The sequence below is a fragment of the Budorcas taxicolor genome, chromosome 20 (genome assembly GCF_023091745.1).
Source record: "Budorcas taxicolor isolate Tak-1 chromosome 20, Takin1.1, whole genome shotgun sequence".
NCBI classification, from domain to species: domain Eukaryota; kingdom Metazoa; phylum Chordata; class Mammalia; order Artiodactyla; family Bovidae; genus Budorcas; species Budorcas taxicolor.
Window position 1 is genome coordinate 35,238,131 of NC_068929.1, and position 26,007 is coordinate 35,264,137.

A 26,007-nucleotide genomic window follows, 5' to 3' on the forward strand; every position below is an offset into this window, starting at 1 on the left:
TGACCTAAATCTGTGTAATAACCTTACCTTTGTTTACTGTGCTTTACCCAGTAGCCTCTCATAACCAGCTCCCAACACCTTCTTTTGTCTTTAGCTTAAGATGGCATTTAAGGTGGTGATGTGGGCCATTTCTGGGAGTTATGCAGTTTTCCTGGGTCTCTCCCATATATTCAGGAGGTACACTTGTTATTGAAGGCAAACCATTCTATATCACAGTAATCCAAGTCTGTGCCCCAACCACTAATGCCAAAGAAGCTGAGGTTGAACGGTTCTGTGAAGACCTACAAAACCGTCTAGAACGAACACCAAAAAAAGATATCCTTTTCATCATAGGGGACTGAAATGCAAAAGTAGGAAGCCAAGAGATGCCTGGAGTAACAGGCAAGTTTGGCCTTTTATTACAAAATGCAGCAAGGCAAAGACTAACAGAGTTTTGCCAAGAGAACACACTGGTCATAGCAAACACCCTCTTCCAACAGTACAAGAGAAGACTCTACACATGGATATCACCAGATGGTTAATACCAAAATCAGATTGATTATATTCTTTGTAGCCAAAGATGGAGAAGCTCTATATAGTCAGCAAAAACAAGATGGAGCTGACTGTGGCTCAGATCATGAACTCCTTATTGCAAAATTAAGACTTAAATTGAAGAAAGTAGAGAAAACCACTAGGCCATTCAGGATGACCTAAATCAAATCCCTTACGATTATACAGTGGAAGTGACAAACAGATTCAAGGGATTAGATCTGATAGACAGAGTGCCTGAAGAACTATGAACAGAGGTTCTTAACATTGTACAGGAGGCAGTGATCCAAACCATCCCTAAGAAACAGAAGTGCAAAAAGGCAAAATGGTTGTCTGAAGAGGCCTTTCAAATAGCTGAGAAAAGAAGAGAAGTGAAAGACAAAGGAGAAAAGGAAAGATATACCCATCTGAATGCAGAGTTCCAATGAATAGCAAGGAAAGAGAAGAAAGCCTTCCTAAGTGATCAATGCAAAGAAACAGAGGAAAATAATAGAATGGGAAAGACTAGACATCTGTTCAAGAAAATTTGAAATACCAAGGGAAAATTTCATGCAAAGATGGACATAACAAAGGACAGAAATGGTATGGACCTAACAGAAGCAGAAGATATTAAGAAGAGGTGGCAAGAATACACAGAAGAACTATACAAAAAAGATCTTCATGACCCAGATAACCATGATGGTGTGATCACTCACTTAGAGCCAGACATCCTGGAATGCGAAGTCAAGTGGGCCTTAGGAAGCATCACTACGAACAAAGCTAGTGGTGATGGAATTCCAGCTGAGCTATTTCAAATCCTAAAAGATGATGTTGCTAAAGTTCTGCACTCAATATGCCAGCAAATTTGGAAAACTCAGCAGTGGCCACAGGACTGGAAAAAAATCAGTTTTCATCCAATCCCAAAGAAGCACAATAATAAAGAATGTTCAAACTACCACATAATTGTACTCACTTCACACGCAAGCAAAGTAATACTCAAAATTCTCCAAACTAGGCTTCAACAATACATGAACTGAGAACTTCTAGATGTTCATGCTGGATTTAGAAAAGGCAGAGGAATCAGGGATCAAATTGCCAATATCTGCTGGATCACAGAAAAAGCAAGAGAATTCCAGAAAAACACCTACTTTTTCTTCATTGACTACACTAAAGACTTTGACTGTGGGGATCACAACAAACTGTGGAAAATTCTTAAAGAGATGGGAATACAAGACCACCTTACCTGTCTCCTGAGAAACCTGAATACAGGTTAAGAAGCAACAGTTAGAACTGGACATTGAACAATGGACTGGTTTCAGATTGGGAAAGGAGTACATCAAACCTGTATACTGTTACCCTGCTTATTTAACTTCTAAGAAATGTACATCATGAGAAATGCTGGGCTGGATGAAGCACAAGCTAGAATCAAGATTGCCAGGGGAAATATCAATAACCTCAGATATGCAGATGACACCACCCTTATGGCAGAAAGCAAAGAGCAACTAAAGAGCCTCTTGATGAAGGTGAAAGGGGAGAGTGAAAAAGCTGGCTTAAAACTCAACATTCAAAAAACTAAGATCATGGCATCTGGTCCCATCACTTCATGGCAAATAGATGGGGAAACACAGGAAAGAGTGAGAGACTTTATTTTTTGGGGCTCCAAAATCACAGCAGATGGTGATTGCAGCCATGAAATTATGACTCTTGCTCCTTGGAAGAAAAGCTATGACAAACCTACATATTAACCTCTACACATTAAAAACTCTGCATGTTGAAAAGCAGAGACATTACTTTGTTGACAAAGGTCCATTTAGTTAAAGGTATGGTTTTTCCAGTAGTCATGTATGGATGTGAGAGTTGAACCATAAAGAAGGCTGAGCGCTGAAGAATTGATGCTTTTGACCTTTGTTGTTGGAGAACTCTTGAGAGTCCCTGGACTGCAAGGAGATCAAAGCAGTCTATCCTAAAGGAAATCAATTCTGAATATTCAAGGAAAAGACTGATGCTGAAGCTGAAGCTGCAATACTTTGGCCACCTGATGTGAAAACTGACTCATTGGAAAAGACCCTGATGATGGAAAAGATTGAAGGCAGAAGGAGAAGGGCACGACAGAGGATGAGATGGTTGAATGACATCACCGACTCATGGACATGAGTTTGAGCAAGCTCTGGGAGATGGTGAGGGACAGGGAAGCCTGGCATGCTGCAGTTCATGGGGTTGCAAAGAGTCAGACATGACTGAGCGACTGAACAACAACAACAACAACAACAACACTTGTTATCAAACTTCTGTTCATTTTGTCTTGTTACTCTACCTTGTATTACATAGGAGTCTCAGCCACGAACCTAGAAGCGGAGAGGGAAAATCATTTTTCCTTATGTGTCATCAAGGGGCTATTTGATGTCCCCTCGCTTCTTGTATGTTGATGCTGTGTCCTGTGAGGAATTGCTGGTGCTGGCTGTTTTACACAAGCTTTTAAATTGAAAAAAAAAATTAATAACAGCCTATTTCAAACAGAAATTCTTCTGTTGTCTGTTACTCTCTGAATGTGCTCAGTCCTGCATGAAATTTGGCACTTTATGTAGTTACTCCCTTAATTGCATTCATGTTTGATATAGCAAACAGTTCTCAGATCTGTCAAACTTCTGAGCCTGAAGAAGAGCTCCCTTCAAAGCATATTTCAGTTCACAGGAATCTCAAAGGTTTATATTACTCCTTATCTAATCCAAGCTTCTGGTCCATGCCTTCCTCTGGCCATTGTTCTTATTTTGCTTTTTTTTTTACTTTGAAAGCATCTTGTTTTTTCCTGGACAACCCTTGCATATTCAGTCACTTATCTTTCAACATGGATGTTCAAACAGTATTATATTGGGTATAATGCATAACATGAGGTCTAGGGCACCTTCATATATTTGAAAGGGGAGGAAAAAGAATTTAGGTCAAAGGGTTCCATTTCTCAAAATATTGGGAAAAAATCTTCATTTACCTTTGCTTTTAAAACACCATCTGACAACCAAGCTAAGGAGGTTAATATTTTATATAGTTCCTTCATATGGTTATGGCACTCCCTTGTTAATTATTTGAGACATCAGTGTTTTACTAATGTTTAATGCTAATGTCATATTATCACCTGCTACAGCTAATAATTTCCAGTGGTCATGTATGGATGTGAGAGTTGGACTGTGAAGAAAGCTGAGTGCTGAAGAATTGATGCTTTTGAACTGTGGTGTTGGAGAAGACTATTGAGAGTCCCTTGGACTGCAAGGAGATCCAACCAGTCCATTCTGAAGGAGATCAGCCCTGGGATTTCTTTGGAAGGAATGATGCTAAAGCTGAAAGTCCAGTACTTTGGCCACCTCATGTGAAGAGCTGACTCATTGGAAAAGACTCTGATGCTGGGAGGGTTTGGGGGCAGGAGGAGAAAGGGACGACAGAGGATGAGATGGCTGGATGGCATCACGGACTCGATGGACGTGAGTCTGAGTGAACTCTGGGAGTTGGTGATGGACAGGGAGGCCTGGCGTGCTGCAATTCATGGGGTTGCAAAGAGTCGGACAAGACTGAGCAACTGAACTGAACAGCTAATTGATTTCTAAAATCACAGTTCATAGTCCTTTTCTCTTCGAAGTCTATAATGAACTCAGATTCTTAGGGCCCTATTCTCCATGAAAATCACCCATGACACATTACAAACTTGAGACCGCTTATTAAAAACATAGCTTACATATTTACATAAACATTCTGAGGAAAAATGATAAGGATATGGAAGAATGAGAAAGTATGAAGAAAGATAGAATCTTGGCTCCAGGGCTGGAAGTTATGGGAGATGAGATCATTAGCATAAAATTCAGCTTGATGGGATACAGTCAGTCATTTTAATGTTCACTGTATGGTGGCACCTGGAACAAGCTATCAGGTGATTTTAATCATTTGTTAAAAATTGAAACAAAATAATTTTCTAAACAGTCCTATGATCAGAGTTACAGGGGACTTTGGAAGTAGAGTGAGAAACCTAAGATAAAGTGCCTGTTGAACTTGTGCTAACTGTCCTGTTGGCCCTGTCTCCAGGCTGCATCAAGATGCTGCTCTTTTCATTTCCAAGGTTCCAACAGAACCTTGTGCTTACAGGCATTCCAGATATTGTCACACTTTCTAGTGTCTTTTCACTGCTTACTTATCTGTTGATTCTGTTAGATTTTGAAGTCCTTCACAACAAGGAACTCATCATTATGTCTAGCATAAGCCCCTAATAAATGTTTGATTTTGTTTGATTTAATGTAATTTAATATTCACTAAAAGTCTGTTCAAAACCTTTGCTTTTTTAAGAAAACTGACTAGACCTAGATTGCCCAGCACAGAAGAGGCAATTCTAAGAGTAGATTCCCTTCAAACCCTCCTACCTTGTAGTGCAAATGTAGATTGGTATAGCCACTATGGAAAACAGTATGAAGGGTCCTTATAAAACTAAACTAGAGCTACCATATAATCTAGCAACCCTACTCCTAGGCATGTATCCAGAAAAGATGGAAACTCTTAACTTGGAAAGATATATGCACCCTACTGTTCATAGCAGCACTATTTATAACAGCTAAGACAGGGAAGCAAACTATGTGTCCATCAACAGATAACTTGTTTAAGAAGATGTGGTACATATATACAGTGGAATATTACTCAGCCAAAAGAAAAAATGAAATATTGCCATCTGCAGCAACACGGATGGATCTAGAGATTATCATACTAAATGAAATCAGACAAAGACAAATATTATATGATATCACTTATATGTAGAATCTAAAAAATACAAATTAATCTATATACAAAACAGAAACAGATTCACAGACATAGAAAACAAACATGATTATGAACGGGGAAAGGGGGAAGCAATAAATTAGAGGAGTATGGGATTAGCAAATACAAGCTACTATACATAAATAGCTAAGCAATAAGGATTTATTGGGCAACACTGGGAACTATATTCAATACCTTGTAATAATCTATAATAAAAAATAATCTAAAAACTATATCTGAAACACTTTGCTGTATGTCTGAAACTAACACAATAAGTTAACTATACTTCAGTTAGAAAAGCCTGGATTCCCTTCAAATACTGCAAACTCCCCATCATCTCCTTTGGCCAGTTGGGGGTTTTAGGCATACAGTCGCCTGGACACACACAATCCTGGGTGCTTGGCTTTGGAGCTAGTTGCATACTTGCAGGGAATTCTTTGGTACAGGAGAAAAAGGCTAAGCCACATGTAAAGGAAGGAGGTGATGATAATATACCTAATACTCTGTTGCAGAAAGACCCAACATGACTATTTAAATTTCTTAAGCAAATGAACCACAGGCGGAATTATCTGTTTTATACGAAATTTTTTTCCCCCACAAGATTCTTTTAAAAAACAAAGCTGTATATGTGCATTTTTTTTTTTTTTCCTGAGGAGAAACCAAGCGCTTTACTGGATTCTCAAAGGGACCCTGAAAGATTAAGGTTACTGCTTGGTGTGAGTAAACAGAATTTGGCTTTCAAATGCCAAGCTTCTACTTTTATAATATGTTTCCTTACAGAAAAGATCACATCTGAGCCTCTTTGTACTCTCTGTACCTTGTAAAGCAGTACCCAGCTCAGCAATCCATAGGGGTTCATTTGGACAAAGTGCATTGGTAGGGAAAGCAAGGCTTACCGGAAAATCATCACTATCCAGGGCTGACATCTCTTGGCATTGCCACTTGCCTTACCTGTCATGGATGTGCTCATTGGTAGCAGTTAATAGAAAGACTGTATCGCTGTCTGAAAGAGTAGTAATTCTCAATATATTTGTATACTTTGAAATGTCCATATTCTTTTCCATGTGCAGCTACTATCACAGTTAACTTATTTGTATGGTACTTAAATTGGTAATGATTTTACAGTAGATTCTTAAGAACTTCTATGGGATACATATGTCTTCCAGGGAGTGGGACTTCTGTGATGAGAAAACTTAAGGCACGTTTCTCTCAGGCAGAAGCTCTGTTTCCTTACTCCTTCCCTTAAATGATTAAAAAAAAAAAAAAAAAGATAAGTCCTGTGAGATCCCAGAGATTCAAGGTTGGTTGTTGTTTTTTTTTTTTTACTTTATTTTGCTATACAATACTGTACTGGTTTTGCCATACATTGACATGAATCAGCCACGGGTGTACATGAGTTCCCAATCCTGAACCCCCCTCTCACCTCCCACCCCATAAGTTTTAAAGCCTCAAAATAACCCAAGCCGGTCTGTAACAGCAGGAGACTTTTCTAACAAAGCTCACACGGTTTGGGTTGGGCTATCACCTGACCACTACAAAGTTAAAGAAAAAAACATTATTTTTCTTTTTTTAAAGTGACAGCTTACCTCGCTGGCTTAGCAAGTATTTTTCCCTATTATAGTTTGTTTGGAAAAGAGCTTAACTTGGAAGCCTTCTTTATCCTTAGCTCTTCCTCCCGCCCCCGACTGTACCATTAAATCCTAGCAAACAGGGTGACTAAAAACGATAGGGAGTAATTACCCCCCAATTCCCCCCATTTTATGTATGCCAGCCCTTGTTACTTTTAAAAGTTGATTGAAATAATCAGTTCAGGGCTGGTCTCTCCTTGCAAGGTCAAAGGCTGAGCATGCATTAAACTTCTGACTTTAGTTCAGAGGGTGAGGTAAACAACAGGACTATAAATAGCCAAGTTTCTCACTGTGGTTTTGTGGAGCCGCCCAGCTGAGCAAAGAGAAAGGAAGCAAGCTGGTCGGAAGGGGTTGTGTAAGTAGAAACTTTGTGTTTTCCAAACATGATTCCTTGAGAGTTTGCTAAATGATTTGATTTTCGGGTCTTCATAAAATTTTTTTGTCCTTAGAATAGATTTTTTAAAAAGAGATGGGTAAAGAAAATAACACGAGAGTCTAAACTCCGGGTGCGGTGGGGACATTGTCAGTTCTAGCTGATTTTTGCCCTGCCTTCTGCACAGCTGAGGATAAAGATAGGGGCAGAGGAGGCTGGAGAAGTGGAATACTTTTCCTCTGTAAAAAGTTGTGTTGTTATTATAGGCAATACTATGTGTTCAAGCTTAAGTTTCCCACTGAAATAGGAAGGAGAGCTCTAATGGCAAAACAGCTGGTGGGTTTGAGGAGCAGATCTGGCCTGTGTAGGGTGCTGTAGAAATGTCCAGGGATATTGTGAGCAATTTCAAGGTAAAAGAAGAGAAAGCAGGTTTGGTTCACTGTGCAAAATAGTCATCCTTGAAAGAGTCAAAACCCATGTCAAAATCAGTGGTTATTGGTGCTTTTAGGAGAATGAGAAGGGGACCCTCAGAAGCGGGTCTGAGGATGTGGGGGTGGGGGAAGAGGGTGGAAAATATTTTTGCTTATTTTGTCTTTAAATGGGGAATTTTAAACAAATATAGGTCTGTTTGTGGTCAAGAAATCCAGGCTTGTGATTGAAAAGTGATGAGATTAGTGAAATTCACTACATTTCAATTGTTACCGCATTAAGTGAAGTCTCTCAGTAGTGTCCGACTCTTTGTGACCCCATGGACTATACCTGCCAGGCTCCTCTGTCCATGGGATTTTCCAGGCAAGATTACTGGAGTGGGTTGCCGTTTCCTTCTTCAGGAGATCCTGAACCCAGGTCTCCTGCATCGCAGGCAAACTCTTTACCGTCTGAGCCACAAGGACTTCCAGTAAATCTAATTTTATTCATGTCATTTTATATAGTTGTCTGACAGCTGTAATCAATCAAAAGTTTCTTATGTAAAAAGTTATTTTAAGAAAACAAAGTTAACAGCTTCTTGATTATAGTGATGGGAAAATCTCGAAGTGTGAACTCTGTAATCCACTACCCTCTGCCAATGGCTTTAGTTATTTTTTCATCAAAAAACTAAATGAGTGAAATAACCTTTTCATTTATATTCACTCTTCAGCCAGTTGGAATGGTGTGCAGAGTGAGGATGCCAGGTGCTAAGTTTATGCTGAAGGGTCTGTAACTACTGAATTTATATTCTATAAAGCGGGGAAAATCTAGTCATTCTAGTAAGAAACAAAAAAAGCCTGAATAATTTTGATGTTTTCTTTGTCATCTTAGGGCATAAAAAACTCACTTCCCTCTGTCCTAACCTAGAGGGGTGGGGTGGAGGAGAGAGAGGGAAGCTTAAGAGGGAGGAGGTATATTGTACATACAGCTGATTCATACTGTTGTGAGTGATGGAAAGCACAAAAACGAACACAACATTGTAAAGCGGTTATACTGCAATTAAATAAATAAATTAAAACCCCCAAATTCTGGCTACTGTAGTTCCTAAAATGTAGGTAAGAGGTCATGTGTTGGAATCGGTAGAACTGGTTTGAATTGTTTCCCTGTGACTTAGTACCTGTGTGGGACCTGGGCAAGCTGCCTAAACTCACTTAGCCAGTTTTCTCAGCTGCAAAAAGAGATAATGGTCATATAATTGTAGTCAGGTTTTTAAAAGTTCTATCCACAGCTACTAGTGCATTAGAGCCCATATCAGTCTGATTTTAGCTTCTCTGCTCCCCTCTTAACTCTGGGCTCACTCTAGGTAATTTATCATTAGCTGCCTCCTCTCCCCCAACCACCCCGTCCCCAAAGTACTTTTACTTTTTTACCATAGATCAGTGCCTGAACATGTGCCAACTTCCTTGTTCTGGAATTTTGCCTCGATCCGTCTCCCACCGACCTTCATATCAAAATAAGCACGCTTATCTTGATGACCTGATTCACTTGGTGTGTCTGAAATTAAATATTAAATGTATGGATTTTCTTTCTCTGCTCATCTCTGCTGAATATGTTTTTTTTTTTTTTTTTCCACCACCTATCTACAGTTCATGTGTTTTATTTGTACCTCTCTGCAGAGAGCTCTGGCCCTTGTTTTGGGAATATTTCTTATCATGTATTTAACTTTGCTACTCAGAGGGGCATTTTTTTTAACCCAAGAACACGCCATCTAGTCACAGGAACTTCCTAAAAGTAGTGGTAGCCAATAAGTAGACTCATAAGAGTGTAGATTTCAGTGAATCTTAAGGGGTACAAGGCCCAGTGATTTGTAGTATTTCTTCCGGCCAGGTGTCTTCTCATTGGTCCATATTGGTCTTGGCTATGACAGCAATATTTTGGCAGGCAATAACATCTGAATCTCATGTTGGCAGACAGCCCTCACTGCCACCTCCTTTCTTCCTAAGTTCTCTTCCCATGATGTCTTTTCATTTCTATGCAGAATTCCCTATGTACTCTTCCTGTGCTTAGATTGGTAGAGGAAAGAAAGAAGCAGTCAGAACTTGTTGTATCTCAAAAATCAAATCATGTCTACAGAATGTTACTTGGTTGTAGAGACCGTATTCTCAGAATTTCCCTAGACATGTATTTTCTCCTGGACATATATCTTGTACTAGAGAAGCACTTGACTGCCTGTTTAGGCTAATCTTCATAGCAGGCTTATTCAAGTTATCTCGCTAAGCCAGATAGTTAAGATGTGCTTAGGCAGCTTCCCTGACTAGGGCTGATCTTTCCCCTTTACAGGGAGATTTGGTGCTAAGATGCCCAATACAAAGAACCCAACAACATGGAGACAGAATCCACTGGCTAGATATTTGTAGAAAGTAGAATTATACCTGCTGGTTTATAGAGATTCCCTGTTACAATCGTGAAGATGACAGAAAGGTTTTCTCTTTTACAGGACAACCCCAGCCATGTGGAGAGGCCTGGGGCTGGCTCTGGCTCTCTGCCTCCTCCTAACTGGAGGAACAGAGAGCCAGGGCCAAAGCTCCTATTGTAAGCAACCTCCAGCCTGGAGCATAAAGGATCAAGACCCTATGCTGAACTCCTATGGTTCAGTGACCGTGGTTGCTCTTCTTCAAGCCAGCTGATACCTGTGCATTCTGCAGGCATCTAGGTAAGGTAGTCTTTCTGTGGTCTAGAATTGCTTAAGGGGATAGCTATTCAATAGATACATGCATAAAACAATAAAAATAGAAAAGATATTTACTAAATTGTATAAAAAACCCCACTATATTTGTTGGCCTAGAGCATGTTAGAACAGAAAAGACTAGGGGGATGTTAACAGTGGCTTTCCTGGAGCTATGTAAATATTTCTTTTCTTTTTGTGTACCTATATTTTATAGTAGCCTACAAAATATGTATTACTTGTGTAAGGAAAATGTTTTAAATTGTACTCCTGCAAATGGATTGCTGCTGCTGCTGCTAAGTCGCTTCAGTCATGGCCGACTCTGTGCGACCCCATAGACGGCAGCCCACCAGGCTCCCCCGTCCCTGGGATTCTCCAGGCAAGAACACTGGAGTGGGTTGCCATTTCCTTCTCCAATGCATGAAAGTGAAAAGTGAAAGGGAAGTCGCTCAGTCATGTCCGACTCTTCACGACCCCATAGACTGCAGCCTACCAGGCTCCTCCATCCATGGGATTTTCCAGGCAAGAGTACTGGAGTGGGGTGCCATTGCCTTCTCCGCAAATAGATTAGTTATTTCAATATAGGAAGCAGATATGAGAGCTTTGCCAGAGTAGAACAAACACTATACTTGCCACCAAAGGTCTTGAGTCATTTAATGAATTTATAAATATATATATTTGTTGGGTTATTTGCCAAATACTTATTGTATACAATTTCTCTGTAACTGGGAGATGGATTAAAAAGATACACACTTCATAGGATTATTGTGAGGACCATATGGACTAATGTTTTTGCAAGCACTTGGCATATAGTTTTTACTGAGTATAAGAGTTCAATAAATAATTAGAAAAATACAAGTTTTAGTCTTTTAAAACAATATAAAAAAGAGGTCTGAGTAAGTAAAAAATCAAAGAGTTTCATGTAGGAAAATAGAGGAGAAAGGGAGAAGTCACTAATTAAATTATTCCTTTTTAAATATTTTTTCCAAATATTTTAGATTGGAGGACCTGCGAGTAAAACTGGAGAAAGAAGGATATTCTAACATCTCTTATGTTGTTGTTAATCATCAAGAAATCTCTTCTCGATTAAAATATGTGCATCTTAAAAATAAGGTTTCAGAACATATTCCTGTTTACCAACAAGAAGAAGACCAACCAGATGTCTGGACTCTCTTAAATGGAAATAAAGATGACTTCCTCATATATGACAGGTGTGTACCCACCTTTATACACACGTGCATGCACACCCACCCCCAAATTACAATATACCTGCTTCATAGTTAATGTAGTAAGTGATTTAAAATAAGACATCTGCTTTTATCTTGTTACCAAATACTCAGTTTCAAAGTGAGCCCATTAGAATGTTTGGTTTTGCCAGATGACTTCCTTTTACACAAAAGAATTCACTCCAATAGGGAAATAAGGAAAATTGACTATACTTTCTTCCCCCTGTACATTAGCATTCTGATTAAATAAAAAGAAAAATCAATTTGTACCTTACATACAATTCTCACTTAAAAATTTTCAGATGAATAACCGTACTTTGCAGACTACTGGCTTATCTCTAAAATTACTATTAATACATTTTAAGGTTATATATCTGCATTTCTTAAAGTATGTTAATCATTTAGGCATAATCTGTATGAATCTGCTTTTGATTCCATGAATGAATAAAATGTTTGTATTATGAAAGAACTTCAATGCATACATTATTTGCTATCATCATTTCTAGTTGGTGCTGGTTTGTTTGGTTTTTGGCTCTTCAGGGATGGTAAGCCAGACTCTGCCTAGGTCTGAGACCTACTTGGTCTTACCCTAAGTATTTTTAATATTACATGTTATTCTTTTAGGACTGCAAGCTTCTAATTTAATCTGTTGCAAAGTTTAACCTTTTGATATTCATATAAAATTGTATATACAGGATAAAATGGGGGCAAGAAGGACATTTAAACTCCACCGTTTCTGAAAATGCCAAGTGTATTTCCATTTCTTTCATTGTGCTGAAATTTTTGCTGCATCATATTCTTATTTAAATCAGTGGGCTACTGGCCAAGACTGGAGGATCTTTCTCATTATGCTGTGATTTCTTATTGTGTGGAATTTGTGCTGCCTTAGCAGTTATGAAAAGATCATGTGATTTGCAGACCTGATTTATGAGGTCAGTGGTTTGAACTTTGATAGAATTTATGAGTCAATTACAAAATTGTATTTGACCAAATCACAATAACTAACCACATAATTTTGACATTTATTGTGACATATATCTATTTCATTTTTCACAATGCTAGTATCAGACTCACTGTAATCTTTTCTTTGAAACTTTTTATTTTGTATTGGGGTATAGCTGATTAACAATGTTGTGGTAGTTACAGGTGAACAGTGAAGGGACTCAGCCATACATATACATGTATCTGTTCTTCCCCAAGCTCCCCTCCCATTCAGGCTGCCATATAACATTGAGCAGAGTTCCATGTGCTATACAGTAGGTCCTTGCTGTTTATCCACTTTATAGCAGTGTGTACATGTCCATCCCAAATTCCTTTACTATTCCTCCCACCTGGCAACCATATCAGACTCACTATAGTCTTGTCATGACCTGACCTGGTATGCAGTGCCAGGAAGCTTGAGATCCCCTTCAGGGAAATTTACTAAAGTTATGAAAGGGTCTTATAACAGTTATAAGACCATGAAACCTACAGTCTCATGCCAGATGGTGCATTAAGTAGGATCATGACACTGAAAATATTGTTCACTTTAGTTTAATCACTCAGTTGTGTCCAATTCTTTGTGACTCAGTTCTTTGCACCAGGTTGCCAAAGTATTGGAGTTTCAGCTTCAGCATCGGTCCTTCCAATGAATATTCAGGACTGATTTCCTTTAGGATTGACTAGTTTGATCTTACAGTCCAAGGGACTCTCAAGAGTCTTCTCCAACACCACAGTTCAAAAGTATCAATTCTTCGGCACTCAGCTTTCTTTATAGTCCAACTCTCACATTTTGACTAGATGGACCTTTGTCAGCAAAGTAACGTCTCTGTTTTTTAATATGCTGTCTAGGTTGGTCATAACTTTTCTTCCAAGGAGCAAGCATCTTTTAATTTCATCGCTGCAGTCACCATCTGCAGTGATTTTGGAGCCTCCCAAAATAAAGTCTGTCACTGTTTCATTGTTCCACCATCTATTTGCCATGAAGTGATGGGACCAGATGCCATGATCTTAGTTTTTTGAATATTGAGTTTTAAGCCAAAATATTGTAATGACTGTTATATTTTTCAGATGTGGCCACCTTGTATATCATCTTGGTTTGCCTTATTCCTTCCTAACTTTCACATATGTAGAAGATTCCATTAAGACTGTTTACTGTGAAGATAAATGTGGAAACTGCTCTCTCAAGGTATTTTTCTCAATTATTTTTCTTTGGAGAAAAGAGGAAATCTTTTAAGAGCTACTCAAGTTAGTATTTCATGACTAATTAGCTAAACCAGCGTTTCTTTTGGTATACAAGAAATAAACTACAAGTCATTTTTATAATTACCTACACTTCCTGTTATGTAACATACACTTTAAAACATCTTTTCAAGATTCATATTGCTTTTATCTAGGAGGAGTTGAGAGAACAAAAATCAATGCAGATTACGTATTTTAATTACCACCAAATGATACTGCATGACTTTAAGTGCTTAAAGAACTCAGCCAACATAAAATACACTATTACAATATTATGAATGTGCTCATATAAGAACATAGTGATAGCGAATATTATCCATGGCATTACCTGAAGTGGAACAGGCCCAGATAACTACTTAATTCACCAAGAATGTAAGACTGTCAGCTTTTCTGTGACGCTCTTACACAATGCACTTGAAATTACTGATACTTTGAAAAAATGATTTTATTTTTAAAATTAATAACTTTATTTTTTTTTTACTTCTTCACAACCACTAGAATATTCTTTGTTATGAGAAACACTATATGTATGTATGATTTATAAAAAAGATACTCAAAGAATTGATTTTAACTTATATTAACTAAATTTCTTATATTAAATAAACTTCTTTTCCTCTCAGATTGAGAAGGAAAATAACTCCAAACAGTGTTTCCTTGACAGAGCAAGTTGGCAAAATTTGAACTCAGGTTCAAAAATAATTAAAAGTTTTATTTATGAGCTCTGCTTCCTTTAGATTTTCCCCAACTCTAAAGAAAGCCATTCACATTCTAATGACTCACTTAAGTTAATTAGAAAACCAACAGTTTAGTTAGTTTAACTTAGTTGTGCCATTCTTCACATTTTAATCTGCATAATAATACTGTGAGGGTTATTTTACTGCTTTTACAGATGAGACTGAAGTAAAGCAAGTAAAGTACTAACTCAGTGTCTAACTTATACTCAGTGCCTAATGAATGTTAGCTATGTTGATTCCTATTTTGGGATTTGTTTCAGTATTTTAAAATTTTGAAAATGCCTAGTAATTATAAATATTAGCAGAGTTAATTTTATTGGCTCTTTTGAGTTATCAGAGAGAAATTAGTTTGTTTCAGAAAATAATATTAGATTCAATGCTTTGTTGACACTGGTGTGAAAGGTTCCATTTGGTAAACTGATTTTAGGATTTGATAGTTGTTTGATTTTACTGCAGTCAATCTAAGTTCTTTTAACCAGTTAGTTTATTTAGTTTTGCTTTTGCAGATATAAATATAGTGGTTTTGTTTTCTTTTTAAGCCTTATGTATCTCTCAAATTCTTCCTCAGAATTCTTAAAAATTTAGGAAATGCTTTTAATAAGGAAAGGAAAATTTGACTTCTGCTGTTGATTTAACTAGTATAGAAGCTTAAGTATTGTTAAAGCTTTAACTTACTACATTTTTAAAAATCTATTTTCAAAACATTTACATTGATTTATTTGCAAAATGTTTGAAGATTCTTTAGTTAAATGCAAACTTTGTACAAGAAGCACTTTATAATTAAGTATGGATGGGAACCAAATTTTAATAAAAAGTCTAGGTGTTGAGGCTGAGATAAATTTTTTTTCTCTTATTAATATGATGCTGGAAACACAAAACCAGTTCAAATCTAATTAAGCAGTTTGACTTTCATATATGTTAACTCCAGAATTCATTTTTTCATGCATTTTTGGTAAATCTATAAATTTGTTAAGTGATTTATAAAATGTATTCCAGACACTGGAAGATGAAGACTTCTGTAAAAATGTATCTCTGGCTACCAAGGAGAAAACAGCTGAGGCTTCACAGCGACATCACCATCACCATCACCGACAGCATCCCCATCCCCACCCCCACCCCCACCCCCACCCCCACCCCCACCACGGGCATCAGCTTCATGAAAATGCTCATCTTTCAGAGTCTCCAAAACCAGACACACCAGATACCCCTGAGAATCCCCCTCCTTCAGGTCTTCATCACCACCACCATAGGCACAAGGGTCACCAAAGACAGGGTCACTCAGATAACTGTGATACACTAGTAGGAAGTGAAAATTTACAACTTTCTCTTCCACAAAAGAAGCTCTGACGAAAGAGATGCATAAATCAGTTACTCTGACAGTTTCCCAAAGATTCAGAATCTGCTTTGAGTAGCTGCTGTTGCCACTGTCGGCATCTGGTATTTGAAAAAACAGGGTCTGCAATCACCTGACAGTGTACAGAAAACCTCCCCTCTTTATGTAGCTGACAGGGCCTTTTGGCAGAGGAGAACGTCATTGAATCTTGACAGTGACGTTTGCCTCCAGCTGCCTGACAGGCAGCAGGTCAGCAGCTCAATCCCACAGAAACCAGCACCAAGTGAAGCTGAAAAAATAAGGCCAAAATGTGAAAATGACCTTCAAATTAAATATATGAAATTGGATATATTCTCCAAGTCAATCTACACAATTACATTTCCAGCATTTGTATAAGCTACCTAATTAATAGTGATTCAAAAATAGGAATTGGATTTGCGCAAACATGGAGAAATTGACTTCCACATTTAAAAATATAAGTCAAAGAAATTTTGACCCAAATCATATTTTTATTCAGCTGAAAGGTGATTGCAGCATTTGGTTAATATGTTTTTCTTTTTCTTTTTCCAGTATTCTACTTGCATTAATGAGAACAGAAACGTAAACTATAACCTAGGGGTTTCTGTTGGATAGTTAGCAACTTAGAATGGAGGAAGAACAACAAAGACATGTTTTCCATTTTCTTTACTTACTTCTCAAAACAATATTATCTTTGTCTTTTTAATCTTATGTTTTTAACAGATTAAACCTTTAAAGCAAGAAGTGAATTCTGTCTTTTCAGACCCAGAAATACTCACACATGAATATTTTGCTATGATTACATTTTAGATATCCATTTATACTTTTTTATATCTAAGACTCATATCTTGATTTTTACTATCATATATGAATGAAGCCTTTATATCTTGTTTTTTTTAATCATACTCTTTAAAATTTGAGATTGCCAATCTTGAAAGATAGATGGGAAAAGATAACAGAATGTTGTCTAACTCTTGATTGCTTAGAAAGTATTTCCATAGTCAATGATGGTTCAATAGGCAAACCAGCTCCTATAAACCTGAATTATTTTTATGGTTAATACTATTAAGCAGAAATGTAGAACAGGACTGGCAAAAATGTGGATGTTTGAATTCAATAAAAAAATTTAAAGATTTTTGTTTTCATTGCTGTTATTACTTAGGTAGTATGTTATATTGACAATCAAAATTAATTTTCAACTGCTTTTAAAGAAATTAAATAGCAACTAATGAACCTTCTCAAAACCGTCTACGCTTAAAGTGAGGATCTTTGCCAACAAGTTTAACTTGAGAATCTTTGCTGATAGAGAGGCGTTGTTCTAAATCACGAACGGTATTACGAAGAACTGCAATCTCCTTGTCTTTTTCTTCCTGAAGATGCTGAAGTTTCTAAATGGAGCAGAACAATTTTGTTATTGCAGTTCATAAATAACTAAGTATTAATACAAGGAACAACGAAACTGCAAAAACGATGCTTCTGGTTTAAGTAGAAGTAGGTATTTAAAAAGATACCATATTTTAAAAGGTCTATAATTTTGTTTTTGTAGGTGTTAACGGTAAAACTGGTGTAAGGACAAAAAACACATATTAGCACTATTTGTTGAATTAGAAGAAATATGCCATCTGAGTACCTAAACAACTTCAGAATAGTAAGTCAGCTTTAGTTCAAAATACATGGTGGAATTCCTGAGATAGTCCAAAGAGTCAAAGGACTTGTCTGATGTTTTAATTTACTACAAAGATTTACTAGTGTAAATTGAAAGTAACTTACGAAGATTATTAAAAATTTAATGTCTTTCTCATAGTGGGATAAATATATTTTCAGGAAAACTGCTAAGTATATTGTTTTAAATATAACTTTTGTGGAAACACATTAAGAATTTTTTTGAGCAACAGTCATGGAAGAAAAAAACTCACGTACCCTTTTGTAGATACTGTGTGGTGAAACAGTAGAATCTGGATATGATTTTGTTTTAGTTTGAACTCTTGCTAGCTTGGCATCAAACTGAATCAAGTTTAAAAAGAAAGTTGAGAACATTCTAGTTAAATGAAACAATTGTTTCTATAAATATAATCCACTATATTCTTAGATGTATAATCTGTAGTTCAAGTGTATTCACTGTATAACAGAAGATAGAAAAGTCTTCAGAACAAGGATTACCCAAACAAGATTGACTCCAGCTGTACTTAAAAATTATCTGGGCAGGCTTTTTAAAGAACTGAATACCTGGATACTACCTTAGAGATTCTGGGGTGGGGTCAGGAGCATTTTTCCTCAAGACATCCGTTGATTCTATCATGTAGGGTTAATAATCTAGTTAACTAGGGTTGAGAATCTCATTAACTTAAAGGTAGATAAAAATACTTTCATGTTACTATGGGTGTATTTTGTAAAGAAAATGTAGTGTAATCAACATTCATGGGAAAACATTTAAATACCCTTCTATAGAAACTGTGAAGCTAAATAGTAGAATTTGGATATGATTTTACTGATTTAGTTTGAATGCTTGCTGGTTTGACATTAAACTGTATCAGGTTAAAAAAATTCTCATGGGCCATTCTTACAGGTCATGTTTTTTTTGCAAAATCTTCCATTATTTTTCCTTCAGGTTGAGTTTAGTGTAGCCTCAGTGTGAACTAAGAATAAACTCAGTGAGATCGTGTTCTGGTTTGGGGAGAGAATGGATAGTTACAATGAAGATAAATAGCAAGTAAAAGTCGCTCAGTCGTGTCCGGCTCTTTGTGACCTTATAGACTATATAGTCCATGGGATTCTCCAGGTCAGAATACTGGAGTGGCTAGTTGTTCCCTTCTCCAGGGGATCTTCCCAATGGAGGATTGAACCCAGGTTTCCTGCATTGCAGGCAGATTCTTCACCATCTATCTTTCTACACATTTATTACAAAAAAAAAAAGTTATTTATTGTAAATGAAAAACTTCCAGTTGGTTCATCAGGGTTTCACAGTTACTGCTGAGGAGAGAGTAACATTAAGGATTAAAAACACTCCCTACTGCTAGAACGGTAATCCTAAAAAGGCTGCATAGACTCAGCTGTCAAATGTAGGTAATCTTTGAGCTGTCTCTGCAGCCAGAGGAGATAGTACCCTCTGTGGAAATCAGCATCTTTTGAATGACTGAAGAGTCCCACCTTGAGGCCAAGTGCTGAAAGGCAGTAACTAACAGTTGTGCAGGGTTTGAGCACTGCATGCTATGGATGAAGAATAAGCATGTGTGAAACTGTCTCACAGGGTTGTTTCTAATCCTGAAATTTACCTCACTGTGATGACAAAGAATGGCCTAGACTAAGGGATGCATCCTCAAATTCAGCAGAGCCTTAAACACTTACCTCTAGCTGTAGTTTGATCATTTCATTTTGTTTTTCCCTTTCTTGAGTTCTTAACTTTGCATTTAACTCGGAAATTTCCAACTCCTTTTTCTCTATCAGTTCTTTATTCTCTTCTTCACTTAATTTGACTGAATAAAAAAAATTCACCTTAACATTTCAAAAATCTTAGAAGATTACTTTTTTGTATTTAAAAAAATGACAAGAAAGTACAATTTATTAATAAAAATGTATTTTAGAAACTGTTTATGTGCAGGGTAGCTTTTATATATTTTTAACAAGTCCCTTAAAAATGACTGAAACAAAAGGGCTGCCCACTGAATGCTTTTGAATGAGTAAACTAATTTGTACTGTTAAATATCTAGAGAATAATGTTCTCTGAATGCCTGGAGAATACGAGATTTATTGGTTAAAGAGAGACACAAAGCCTGCGTTCCTATGTATAGAGGGCTTCACATCACAGGATGACTAGAGCTTTACCAGCTTGTTCTGGCTCCCTCACTATTTCTCTTCATAGGCATTTTTGTCCAATAAATTTCTTTGAATTTTCTACTGTCATCTCGGTGGTTCCTTGGAGGATCTGAATTAGCACAAGAAACAGTTAGGATGGGCACTTACCACGTTGTGAGGAAGAGGACACCATCAGCAGTGGTATGTGGAGGACTGGGAGTTCCTAATACACCACAGGGGTCTGATTACTCAAGATTTTGTTGTTGTTGTTTAGTCGCTAAGTCATGTCCAAATCTTTCGTGACCCCCACGGAGTGTAGCCTGCCAGGCTCTGTCCATAGGATTTCCCAGGCAAGAATACTTGAGTAGGTAGCCATTTCCTTCTCCAGGATGCTCTCCAGAGGATCCTCCCAGCCTAGGGACTGAACCCGTCTCTCCTGCATTGGTAGGCTGATTCTTTACCACTGAGCCACCAGGGAAGCCCACTGAAGGTTTTATGAGCAGTTATCTGGGAAAACGTCCTGGTGGAGGTGAATGCCTTGTACGTATAATAGTTCAGGCGTTTGAAAGATGAGAGAAACAAAGCCCACAAAGACAGGAGAGTTATTTATCGCTAAATTAAATTGACCTCCTGTGTGTGCATGCTCAGCTGGTTCAGTCGTATCTGACTCTTTGTGACCCCATGGGCCACCAGGGTCCTCTGTCTCTGGGATTCTCCAGGCAAGAATACTGAGGTGAGTTGCCATGCCGTCCTCTGGGGGATCTTCCCAATCCAGGGATCAAACCTGTGTCTCTTACATCTACCTGCACTGGGATAATAAGAAACTGAGAGCTGTTAGAAGGTAAAGATTTAAAGAACAGGCCTGAGAGTCAGAGGGTCTCTTTGGAAGCCCACAGATAGGCTCTTATGAACTCTAGTGGAAGTGCAGGCACAGCTGAGCAACAGAATCGAATCATTAAAGTTGCAGAACTCCAGAGTGGTTTAAATGCTCAGCCAAAACAGGTGTGCCATGTTAAATTAGAATCCTGGTTGGAAACACCTAATATCCTAAAAAATAAGACAGGGATATCTGGATCAATGCCTATGAGGAAACTGCTTTGACAGCTCCCCTAAATGCTCAGAACTGGCGGAAGTGACCTACTTTTTCCTAGTAAGGGCTAGCCCTTAGCTTAGCTGATGAAAGATGCTGCAGAGGCTCCTCTCCAGAGCGGGCCTGGCCTCCTCTTTCGGTGGCTAGGCCAATAACTAGGGTTAGAGCTCAGTATCACCTGGCTGGGGGAATACTGGGGCTGATAAGTGGGGAAAGTGAATATACCCCAAAGAGCTGCAAGAATTAGCTAGATTGTATTGGGAAGAGCCATGTGAATACCCTTGAGAAGGCACTTTGAGGGTGCTGGATAGAAGACGACAGAAATTAAGACTAGGTAAGCAAGAATTCATGGACTTGAAGATACTCTTTAGGGTCAGGGGACATAATACCATAACAAGGACCCAGGATATGGGGCAAATTCTGTTGGAGTAGCCTTAGACCTCTAGAGAAAGTACTGGCCAAAACAGAGTGAAGTGGCAACACCTGAGATGCCCTGGCAGCTAGCGAGAAAGGTATAAGGAAGCTCTCGAAAGTTGGCATGCTTGAGTAGATGTATCTTGTGAGGCAAGAAAACGCACCAAAGATTATGTTCCTTAGGAGGACACAGAAGACACACTATTGATCAAGCCACAGGGAATGTGCTGGTGAGAGACAAACCAGCATCACCAAGAAGTTCAACTTTCACTCTTATCTGCAAGCTAGGTCTGATAGTAACAGGTTATAAAGTTGGGCTTATTAATATTCATGATGGTGTCCCCCTTCCACCACCAAGTTATAGAAGCCAGATGATGGTGCTTAACTGCCAGAAGCCAGGAGGCCACAATTACCATAATGACCAGAAAGGTCAGAAAGCAGCCAAAGGGGTGTTTTTGAGAATCGTAGAGTGAGTTAACAGATGAGCAGTAAATGCTGCTTAACAAGTACAAAAGAAATAAGAATGGAGGAACAGGAGGCTGAGGGCACATGGCCCCGTTAAGAATTATTCTTTGCTTGGTTCCCTAACCTGAACCAAGGTTTTGGTCTAGAACCTGCTGGCTGAAAATACACAGTTAGGTCCCTAGGAGGAACACTTCAACAACCCCTCGTCTAGGTTTCTCCTGAGGAAGAAACGTCCACAGGAAGTATGGAGAACCTGCTGCCTGAACTCCTATGGAGAAGGAGGTACGTGTAGCATAAGGAGGGAACTGCTGTGCCCATGAGATTGCATCCTTCAGATCTCCACCTGCAGGGAACGTAACTGACTCATTGGTTTTCATGACCATGTTTATGCTGAGGTCTTGATTCCCAAGAGCTGCTCCTAGCCACTGACTGAAGTTGGCATGGATACTAAGGCAGATTTGTTCCTGACAGTTGCAGAACTTGGCTGATGGGCAACTTTGGCCCAACTTTGCTGACTTTTTTCTTATAAATGTGTCACAGACTGACTTCTGTCCAGCACACCTTTCTTCCTTCTCTTTTTCACATCGATTTGACTTGTAACAGCTAACCCATCTCCCTCAGTTTTCTCCCTATCTACCCTCACCAATGTTTTCCTTTATAAATCTCTCGAATGGCTAATTCTCTGTAGGCATCTGCTTCTCAGAGAACCCAAAGAAACTGCAAAACTCTTTTCTAAAGTGGTTGTGTAATTTTAGTCCCACTGGTAATGTATGAGAATTCTAATTGCTCCAAATTCTCACCAACACTTGGCATTGAAGTTTTGAGTCCATGGGGTCGCAAGAGTCAGACATGACTGAGTGCCTGAACAACAACAGAAGGTACAATGTGGTATCTCACTGTGGTTTTAATTTGCATTTTTCTACTAACCAATTATGTTGAACATGTTTTCATGTGTTTATTTTCACCTGTATATATTATCTGTGTCCAAATATTTTGTTCATTTCCTTATTGGGTTGTTTGATTTATTATTGAATTAAGAGTTCCTTATAGATTTTTGAACATAAGTTCTTTATCAGTTATGCATTTGTAAATATTATCTACTAGTATGTAGCCTGTCTTTTCACTTTCTTTTGTGCTGAAGGACAGAAGTTAATAATTTTTGATGTTCAATTTAGAATTTTTTCCTTTATTGTTTGTGCTTTTTATTTCTTTGTAAGAAATTGTGGCTAACTCAGGGTCACAAAGATTATCTGCTATGCCTTCTTCTAGCTGTTTTATAGATATAGGTTTACATTCAGACCTATTATTCACGTTAATTTTTGCATATGGTGTGCATCTAGGCTTGTTAAGAAACTTTTTAATACCTTTATGAAACCAGTTAACTCTCAACATTAGTTCATGAGACCTACTTTGCAGAAGGAAGAATATTTCATTAGTGAAATTATATTCAATATAATGAGTATATAAATATCAAAGCTAACTTACATTTTATACTAATTTTACAATAATATTAACTATCTCATATTAAATGTTAAATTCAAACTCCATGAGTCCAATTTATAAATGTAATTTATATCACATAAATATACAGAAAGCAACAGACCTAAATTGAGATGTGTAAAGGCAGTGTTTATTCAATAATATTGGTAATTACTGAAAAAATTATATATGCATGTAAGGTTTTTTTATGGTATCTTCAGTTCAGTTCAGTTGCTCAGTCGTGTCCAACTCTTTGCGACCTCATGAATTACAGCACGCCAGGCCTCCCTGTCCATCACCAACTCCCGGAGTTCACTCAAACTCATGTCCATTGAGTCGGTGATGCCATCCAGCCATCTCATCCTCTGTCATCCCCTTCTCCTCCTGCCCCCAATCCCTCCCAGCATCAGTGTCTTTTCCAATGAGTCAACTCTTCGCATGAGGTGGCCAAAGTACTGGAGTTTCAGCTTTAGCATCAGTCCTTCCAATGAACACCCAGGACTGATTTCCTTTAGGATGGACTGGATGGACCTCCTTGCAGTCCAAGAGACTCTCAAGAGTCTTCTCCAACACCACAGTTCAAAAGCATCAATTCTTCAGCGCTCAGCTTTCTTCACAGTCCAACTCTCATATCCATATATGACCACTGGAAAAACCATAGCCTTGACTAGATAGACCTTTGTTGGCAAGGTAATGTCTCTGCTTTTGAATATGCTATCTAGGTTGGTCATAACTTTTCTTCCAAGGAGTAAATTTCATGGCTGCAATCACCATCTGCAGTGATTTTGGAGCCCAGAAAAATAAAGTCTGACACTGTTTCTACTGTTTCCTCATCTATTTGCCATGAAGTGATGGGACCAGATGCCGTGATTTTCATTTTCTGAATGTTGAGCTTTAAGCCAACTTTTTCACTTTCCTCTTTCACTTTCCTCAAGAGGCTTTTTAGTTCCTCTTCACTTTCTGCCATAAGGGTGGTGTCATCTGCATATCTGAGGTTATTGATATTTCTTCCGGCAATCTGGATTCCAGCTTGTGCTTCTTTCAGCCCAGCATTTCTCATGATATACTCCGCATAGAAGTTAAATAAGCAGGGTGACAATATACAGCCTTGACGTACTCCTTTCCCTATTTGGAACCAGTCTGTTGTTCCATGTCCAGTTCTAACTGCTGCTTCCTGACCTGCATACAGGTTTCTCAAGAGGCAGGTCAGGTGGTCTGGTATTCCCATCTCTTTCAGAATTTTCCACAGTTGATTGTGATCCACACAGTCAAAGGCTTTGGCATAGTCAATAAAGCAGAAATAGATGTTTTTCTGGAACTCTCTTGCTTTTTCGATGATCCCACAGATGTTGGCAATTTGATCTCTGGTTCCTCTGGCTTTTCTAAAACCAGCTTGAACATCTGGAAGTTCATGGTTCACATATTGCTGAAGCCTGGCTTGGAGAATTTTGAGCATTACTTTACTAGTGTGTGAGATGAGTGCAATTGTGTGGTAGTTTGAGCATTCTTTGACATTTCTTTTCTTTGGGATTGGAATGAAAACAGACCTTTTCCAGTCCTGTGGCCACTGCTGAGTTTTCCACATTTGCTGGCATAGACGGTATCTTAGAATTCAGTAAATTAAAAATAAAAACTTACCTTTTTTCTGCATATCTTGATAAAGTTTTGTTATTTCAATCTTATGTCCCTCCTCTTTGATTTTCATTTCACTCATAAGTTTTGCAATATTATTCCTATGTTCCTGTAGATTAAAACATATATTCATTGTTCAATTTAAGTATGTGTTCACATCTTTTGATTAGATGAAATTTTCAAAGTTTATATTAATTTTTGATTATAATTATATCTAGAGAGGAAAGATATTGTTCATTGTTTGAATGCTTAACTTTAAGAAGGACCAATTTCTTGTTCAAGTAGACAGATCATCTAGACACAATGATTTTTTATTTTTGCCTCCTGAATTCTCATCACCATATCTGTAACTTATCATAGATGCTCAAAATATTTTAAGTGTGTACAGAAATGCCATGAACATTAAAATATTAAAAAAAAGCCAAACTATATTGTAGAGCCAACTTTATGTATCATTTCATAGCCAGTGAGCAACTTCACTTTCACTTTTCACTTTCATGCATTGGAGAAGGAAATGGCAACCCACTCCAGTGTTCTTGCCTGGAGAATCCCAGGGACGGGGGAGCCTGGTGGGCTGCCGTCTATGGGGTCACACAGAGTTGGACACAACTGAAGTGACTTAGCAGCAGCAGCAGCAAGTTTATCCTGACATAGGGTGAATCTCTTTGAATATGGGCTGAATTTCCATTTCTGACAATTATATAAACATCCCTAACTTCCAGGAGGAGGTTAAGCATTATCTATAGTAAGCGTCAGCTTTATGAGGAGGCTAAAGAAGGATGAATTTGGGATCTGAGAAGTGGTCAACAGCCTTCTGAGGTTAGTTTCATAGGTTGTTGACGCACAGAAGTGATTTATTATGCTCATAAGGAGAGTGGCATTTAAAAAAGTGTTTATTTTTTCGGTTGTGCTGGGTCTTCATTGTCGTACAAGGGCTTTCTCTAGTTGCAGAGAGCAGGGGCTACTCTCTAGTTGGGGTGCCGGGGCTTCTCACTGTGGTGGTTTCTCTCGTTGCAGAGCACAGGCTCTAGGCACATGGGTTTCAGTAGTTGTGGTACATGGGCCCAGCTGCTCTGTGGCATGTGGAATCCGCCCAGATCAAAGATCAAACTCACGTCCCCTGTCCTGTCAGGTGGACTCTTATCTACTGTACCGCCAGGGAAGTCCCTGGAGAG

At 38.2% G+C, this 26,007-nt stretch overlaps 2 protein-coding genes across 2 annotated transcripts in view; one reads left to right on the plus strand and one right to left on the minus strand.

The window, feature by feature from the left end:
• The first annotated feature begins 7,229 nt into the window (after positions 1–7,229).
• On the plus strand, positions 7,230–17,089 carry SELENOP (selenoprotein P). The gene is made up of 5 exons (XM_052659127.1): positions 7,230–7,278; positions 10,202–10,417; positions 11,428–11,640; positions 13,705–13,822; positions 15,606–17,089. The coding sequence occupies exons 2-5, from the start codon at positions 10,215–10,217 to the stop codon at positions 16,272–16,274; spliced, it is 1,203 nt and encodes a 400-aa protein (XP_052515087.1). The 5' UTR covers positions 7,230–7,278; positions 10,202–10,214; the 3' UTR covers positions 16,275–17,089.
• A 109-nt stretch (positions 17,090–17,198) lies between these two features.
• The window catches only part of CCDC152 (coiled-coil domain containing 152), a 39,143-nt gene continuing 30,334 nt past the window's right edge, over positions 17,199–26,007 (minus strand). The window contains exons 5-8 of the mRNA XM_052659096.1: positions 24,839–24,941; positions 19,306–19,433; positions 17,881–17,964; positions 17,199–17,348 (exon numbers count right to left, since the gene is read on the minus strand). Of these exons, the coding sequence (XP_052515056.1) occupies positions 17,199–17,348; positions 17,881–17,964; positions 19,306–19,433; positions 24,839–24,941 (465 nt within the window). The remainder of the gene's footprint in view (positions 17,349–17,880; positions 17,965–19,305; positions 19,434–24,838; positions 24,942–26,007) is intronic.